The 7,500-nt window shown below is 45.3% G+C and overlaps 2 protein-coding genes across 4 annotated transcripts in view; one reads left to right on the top strand and one right to left on the bottom strand.

Annotated features, from left to right (window-relative positions):
* Positions 1 to 7,500, top strand: part of LOC143277353 (uncharacterized) — a 610,653-nt gene that overhangs the window by 388,122 nt on the left and 215,031 nt on the right. The window lies entirely within an intron of this gene.
* LOC143277310 (uncharacterized) overlaps positions 1 to 7,500 on the bottom strand; it is a 119,399-nt gene that overhangs the window by 1,574 nt on the left and 110,325 nt on the right. For all 3 annotated transcript variants that reach the window (XM_076582093.1, XM_076582092.1, XM_076582091.1), the window contains 3 exons: positions 6,289 to 6,366; positions 3,894 to 3,977; positions 1,689 to 1,867 (listed from right to left, as the gene is read on the bottom strand). In XM_076582093.1, the coding sequence (XP_076438208.1) occupies positions 1,689 to 1,867; positions 3,894 to 3,977; positions 6,289 to 6,366 (341 nt within the window). The remainder of the gene's footprint in view (positions 1 to 1,688; positions 1,868 to 3,893; positions 3,978 to 6,288; positions 6,367 to 7,500) is intronic.

Below are 7,500 nucleotides of genomic sequence, written 5' to 3'. Positions count from 1 at the left end.
ACAACACACACACACACACACACACACACACACACACACACACACACACACACATTATCGTTATCTATATATGTATACATACAATGAGAGAGGGGGTAGATGGAAGGGTAGATAGCGTATATATATATAATGTGTTTGTTTGTTTGTGTGTGTATGTATATGTGTGTGTGTGTGTGTGTGTGTGTGTGTGTGTGTGTGTGTGCATAATGCAAGTGTGCGTGCATGCATGCGCGCACGCGAGCATGTATTGTTGTTTGTTCGTGTAAAATCTAGGTGAGGAAAATGCTTCCAAAGAGGAGCAGCTAACACCACCCATGTGTGAAGAGGAATATTTCTGGTGAGTTCTTCTTCTGGTCCACTTGTGTTCTTTGTGATGCCGTGTATCAGAAAGATAATTTGGAACTGATCCTTGCTCGTTTTTCTCAAGATACAGTTTGTGTAACAAAAAACCCACAAGTACCTGTAACCAAGCAAGCCACCACTACCATCACCCATCTGTCACTACAAACTAACCACCACCACCAACCCGTCAATAACTAACCACCTCCATCACCCATCTGTCACTACAAACTAACCACCACCACCACCAACCCGTCAACAACTAACCACTACCATCACCCATCTGTCACTACAAACTAACCACCATCACCACCAACCCGTCAATAATTAACCACAACCATCACCCATCTGTCACTACAAACTAACCACCACCACCACCAACCCGTCAACAACTAACCACCTCCATCACCCATCTGTCACTACAAACTAACCACCACCACCACCAACCCGTCAACAACTAACCACAACCATCACCCATCTGTCACTACAAACTAACCACCACCACCACCAACCCGTCAACAACTAACCACTACCATCACCCATCTGTCACTACAAACTAACCACCACCACCACCAACCCGTCAACAACTAACCACAACCATCACCCATCTGTCACTACAGACAAACCACCATCACCACCCTCCCACCACAGTTAATCACCAATATCACCACCCATCACAACTAACCACCACCACCACCCACACACCACAACTAACTACCACCACCACCCACACACCACAACTAACCACCACCACCACCCACACGCCACAACTAACCACCACCACCACCACCCACCCACCACAACTAACCATCACCACCACCCACCCACCACAACTAACCACCACCACCACCCACCACAACTAACCACCACCACCACCACCCACACACCACAACTAACCACCACCACCACCACCCACACACCACAACTAACCATCACCACCACCCACCCACCACAATTAACCACCACCACCACCACCCACCCACCACAACTAACCACCACCACCACCCACCACAACTAACCACCACCACCACCACCCACACACCACAACTAACCACCACCACCCACACACCACAACTAACCACCACCACCACCACCCACCCACCACAACTAACCACCACCACCACCACCCACACACCACAACTAACCACCACCACCCACACACCACAACTAACCACCACCACCCACACACCACAACTAACCACCACCACCACCACCACCCACACACCACAACTAACCACCACCACCACCCACACACCACAACTAACCACCACCACCACCCACACACCACAACTAACCACCACCACCACCCACTTTCCAACACAAACTAACCAGACCAAAAGACACATTACCTGCCCGGCCCACACACAGCTTGTCAAGCTCCTCCGCCACAGCCTCCCCGCATCGCGCGCAGTCCTCAGGACGGCCCGGGGAGTGCCCGGCCTGCCCCCTGTGCTCCACCCACAACACGGGCGGCCCGTCCGTGTCCGCTGGGCAGCTTCTGGGGCTGTACTTTGTCACGCCGGCCAATCTGTCCACGTCAAAATGAGGAAACTGAAATGTTTCTTTAGATAAGTATAATGATACGCACACCCACGCACGCCAACACTCCCTACACCCCCCCCCCCCTCACACACACACACACACAAACACACATTATACATTATAACATTATTCGTGCATTCATATATGAGTACATTTCATTTTTCATCTTGATTGTATTTTCTCTTTTTTTTGACTTTCAGATTACCATGTTTGAATAAAACTTTTTTTACCCCCTCCTCCCCCTTCCCTCTCTCTCTCTCTCTCTCTCTCACACACACACACACACACACACACACACACACACACACACACACACACACACACACACACACACACACACACACACACACACACACTAACAACAATAACAAAAATAACAGCAACAACAAAAAAAAACAACCCAGACAGACACACACACACACACACACACACACACACACACACACACAAACAACAACAACAAAACAAAAAAAAACCACACACAAAAAAACAACAATAACAAAAATAACAACAACAACAACAACAACAAAAAACAGACACACAGACAGACACACAGACAGACACACAGACACACACACACAATCAATATGTTAGTGGGAGAGATGGTGTTACTTTGTATTGTGTTATGTTTCTGATGTCATTAAACAAATGGATCGAAGATGACTTGTTGATTAACTGATGTTTTACATCCAGTGTGCTCTTGACTCTGTCTCCCCACTGTCGCTTTTCTTGAAGCTGTATTTAGGGAAGTTAGTGTGGAAACGTCGTTTGAGTTTGGTGTTCAGGTTGTTGAACACAAGTGCTGGAGTATGGTCGTGCACTGGTGTTAGTACTGAGGGCTATGTCTGTGTTGGAATTTGTTTAAATAAGGAAACATTGCTGTGGTTGTGTTGACATTTCGATATCATTACCGTCATGATCATCTCATGAAGTAAATGTATACAGAAGTGGGTGAAACATTAAAGCCCCAACTGACAATTTGGAAACATGGAAGAAACATTGCTGGCACATTCCTACGGACCATGAATTTATACGATTCCTTAATATCTCATATTAGTGAAAGTCTTCAGTCCAAATGGTTGTGGTAATATGTGTTGCACTCAAATATATCATGCACGTGGATTAGTTTCGTTAAACGGAGAATGGTCATTCAAATCAGTAAACTATAAAATAGCGTCATTGTAACAATGTGATTGTGTGTTTGGTGTCGTTCTGTGTTTGCCTTCATGGGTATGGACACAGGTAGAGAAGACGGAAAAAGAAGAATTAATCAAAAGGAAGACTGGCAGTACAAAGAGCACAGGAAGATGTTGCGACAAGAGAGCTGCATTCCATAAGTGCTGTGATCTGAGGTAAATGTCCTATACTCGGAGGAAGACGAACAGCTACAGGCTGCTTGGGCGACAATCTGTGAGACAGCAGCAGCCAACACAGGGAACACTAAAGTTAAACTCATCGGTAAAAAAGTTTTTATTATATTGTTTTGTTGATTATTAAGAAAGAAAAGGTCTTGCGAAAGAACGCATGAAAATATCGAATTGTACAGACTTAAAACAACATGAAAGTTGTGTAGTCTTAAAACAATATAAAATTCGCGCGAGCCCGCGCGCGCGCACACACACACAAAACACACACACACGCACGCACGCACATGTACATACACACACACGCGCGCGCGCGCGCGCGCGCACACACACAAACGTACACACACACACACGCACACACACACACACGCGCACGCACACGCACACACACACATGCACACACACACACACACACTCACACACACACACACACACACACACACATGCACACACACACACACGCACGCACATGCACACACATGCACATGCACACGCACACACACACACACACACACACACGGACACACACACACACACACGCACACATGCACACACATCCACATGCACACGCACACACACACACACGCACACACACACACACACACACACACACACACACACACTGTGCACACTTCTCTCCACACATACCTTTCAGCGGCCTGTGCTACTGCCTGGGGGCACCTGTCTCCAGCAAGGAGATCACGCACCACTGCTTCCTGCCCGGTCACAATCCTTGACACACGATGATGATGGTTTTACGATACAGTTTTCAGAATGAGAACACTGTAGGAGAGTGTAATGAGATCAGTTTAGTTTTTTATTCTTCCAACTTCCAAATCTTCCACTCCCACTCTCTCATGTGTGTGTGTGTGTGTGTGTGTGTGTGTGTGTGTGTGCGTGTGTCCTTGACCCCTCTCTGTCTCTCTCCCTCCCCCCCCCCCACCCCTCTCTCCCTTTCTTCCACTTTCTCTATTTATCTGCTTATCACCTGCTCATCACTGAAGTGTTTGTGTTTGAAATAGAAGCATTTCGTAAGATCATCAGTTTCATAAAGTTCCATGTGGGCAATCTGAAAGTAAGCTAGTGTTTTCCAGATATTAGAAAAAGGTAGATTTGAGAAGTATCCACCAGGAACTGGAAATGAATTAAAACAATGGTGCATTTGTACTGCTAATCCAACGCGAGGATGAGATTCTTGCGTCAAAAAATGGCCTGCTGATGTGTCATTTCCACTGGAAAATAAACCAGGAAAAGTAAACTAAGGATGAAATTCAAATTTGCTGAAAGTGACGTAAGGTCAGCTTGGTTGGGATACACCCCTACCCCCACCAATCCCTCCCCCAACCCCCAAACACACCACCCATCCACCCCCAACACACACACAGCGTGTTTGCTGCTACCATTGCTGCATTGCTAATAACAATCATAACTGATAATGTACCAATGTCCAAATGAGAAACAGAGGCCTAACACGAGCTCCAGTGAACAGATTATCTTTCATGCACGTGATATCGATGACTCTTAGTTACGACATACGGCTTTGAAATCTATATAACAGTATTTTTCCTAGTTTGGAATGTTCATGATTCTCTCCATGTCTCTCCAAACTCGCAACACCTTTAATGGTCTGTTAATTAAAAGTGTTTCAATTCTATGTTATGTAAAGCATAAAAAAGGTTTGCAGTGGTTTCTGTCTTTTGTTTTGTCTTTTTTTGTCTTTTTTTTTTTGCTGAATGTACACATGGATGAATCCTGTTTCGCTTTCTTTTCTCCAAAGGCAAGTCCGTACAAACATGTAATTCAGATCTGGGAGCAAAAGCCTTGATCAAAGCTCTTTCGTTGTGACGATATGATTCCATTCGATCAAAACCACATTTTTCGCTCCCACATCTAAATTATGATACAATTACATTTAACTTTCTAACAGAAGAGTATGACGTTTGTCTGTATTTTACGTCATTACAAAAATTTTAAATGACAAAACACAGTCCAGGACACATGGTGCTGACCGTTAATTAAGCTCCTTGAGGCAGGTCAGCCCGTCCGTTTAATCATCATCCCCAGATTACAACGAATCCTTAAGAAGATATAAAATAAAACCACAACCCCAAAAACACCAAAGCAAAGAAATAATGCATGAAAACGATGCATCTGTCTGTATGTCTCTGTTTCCGTTCCTGCTTGTCACCCCCTTTTTCGCTCTCTCCCCCCCTCAGGAAACCACACAGACAATCAGACAGACAGACAGACAGACAGACACACACACACACACATACACACACACACACACACACACGCACGCATGCTTGAGATAGTTATACTTTACTCTCAGTCAGTCCAATCTTTCACGGCTCTTCCTTTCAACCTCTGACGCTTTTTATGTCTCCTTCCCTGTCTCAGTCATCCCATCATCTCATTTCATCACCCCCAACCCCATGCGCGGGCACACTTATACATCAATATGCAAACACAGGCATGCGTGCACGTACAGATACATTCACATGCATACACAGGCGCGCACACACGCACACTGGCGCATGCAAGCACGCACACACATATGTGATATAGGATATTGGTACATGTGCGTTATGCATGTGTGTGTGTGTGTGTGTGTGTGTGTGTGTGTGTGTGTGTGTGTGTGTGTGCGTGCGAGCGTGAGCTTGTGTATGTGTGTGTGTACGTGTGTGCATGTGCATGTGTGTGTGTGTGCACGTTTGTGTAACTATTATACGCGTATATGGGTGTGCAGAAATTGGTTGAACATTATTTCCTTTGCTTTCCGCTGTGTGAATCAGTTTGATCATATTGTTCGTTTGTGCAGGTTTGTATATTTCTATCCTTTTTTCCTCTTTTCTTTTCTTTTCCTTTTTACAGCATAAGTTGTGTAGAGTATATGGATCATTCTGCACACTTTGTCACCTCCTTGAAACCTGAAAAAAACATACCTACACACACAGGTACACGAGCACACGCCATCACACACACACACACACACACACACACACACACACACACCACGCCGCGTACAACTGTCCACACATACCCCTGAATCAACAGTTCCCTTTCCTGGGGGGGCGTGGCGTGGAGGTAGCGCAGTATCTCTTCCCACCTGGCCATGTTCCTTGACACACAGTGACACTGTTTTCAGGTCAGGTTTGTGGAATGAGAATAGAGTAGTGTTCTATGGGAACAGTTTTTGTTCTTTTTCGTGGAAATCTCTCTCCCTCACTGTCTGTCTATGTCTCTGTCTCTCACTGTCTCTTTTTCTCTGTCTCTCTCCATAATCCACACACACACACACACACACACACACACACACACACACACACACATACGGACACAATGATAGGTAGACAGACAAACACACACACACACACACACACACACACACACACACAGACGGAGACAATGATAGACAGACAGACAGAGACACACACACACACACACACACACACACACACACACACACACACACACACACACACACACACACACCTCCCTTCCCCCGTCTCCCTCGCCATCTCCCTCATACCTCTCCCCCTCTCAACGACACACGTGCACGTTCATGACGGCAATGATCCTACTGCACTCGTATGGCGCGTGTACATGAATGTAATTGTTGTTTTGTGTTGTATAGATCACAGAGAGGCGGAAAGAAGGGAGTTGGGGGAAGATATCAAGTGTTGAGACTCTGAATGTCATATCATAAAATCGGAATAAAATACATATTGACAAATCGGTTACAAATGAAGAATGCATCCAACACGCTGTGTCTACTGTAGTTTTCAGTGTCTGCAACAAAAACATTTCGTAAGATGGTTTAAAGTAACAAATACTGTTTTAATTTCCAATATTATTTGACAATGAGGTCCACAGTATCCCTCCTGAGTAAACAAGGCTGGCTTTTTACAGGAGAGTGAGGTGTAGGTGTGCGTGCGTGTGTGTGTGTGTATTTGTGTGTGTGTGTGTGTGTGTGTGTGTGTGTGTGTGTGTGTGTGTGCGTGCGTGTGAGCTTGCGTGTGTGTTTGCATAGGCGGATATGGGTGTGAATTAAATCAACATTACATATTCCACACCATTGTGATACAAATATCGGCCCGTTGCATTGTGATACACACCTTTCAATCTGACTGAAATGTGTACTTCATTGTAAAATGTTTTATTTTCATGAGCCACTGTATTTCGAAGTAACCAGTATTTGTGTGCTCAGTATGTAAGGGTGGTAGAAGGTATATGCATGCGTGCGTGCATGATT

The sequence above is a fragment of the Babylonia areolata genome, chromosome 34 (genome assembly GCF_041734735.1).
Source record: "Babylonia areolata isolate BAREFJ2019XMU chromosome 34, ASM4173473v1, whole genome shotgun sequence".
Classification (NCBI taxonomy): domain Eukaryota; kingdom Metazoa; phylum Mollusca; class Gastropoda; order Neogastropoda; family Buccinidae; genus Babylonia; species Babylonia areolata.
This window is presented reverse-complemented; position numbering and strand designations above follow the sequence as displayed.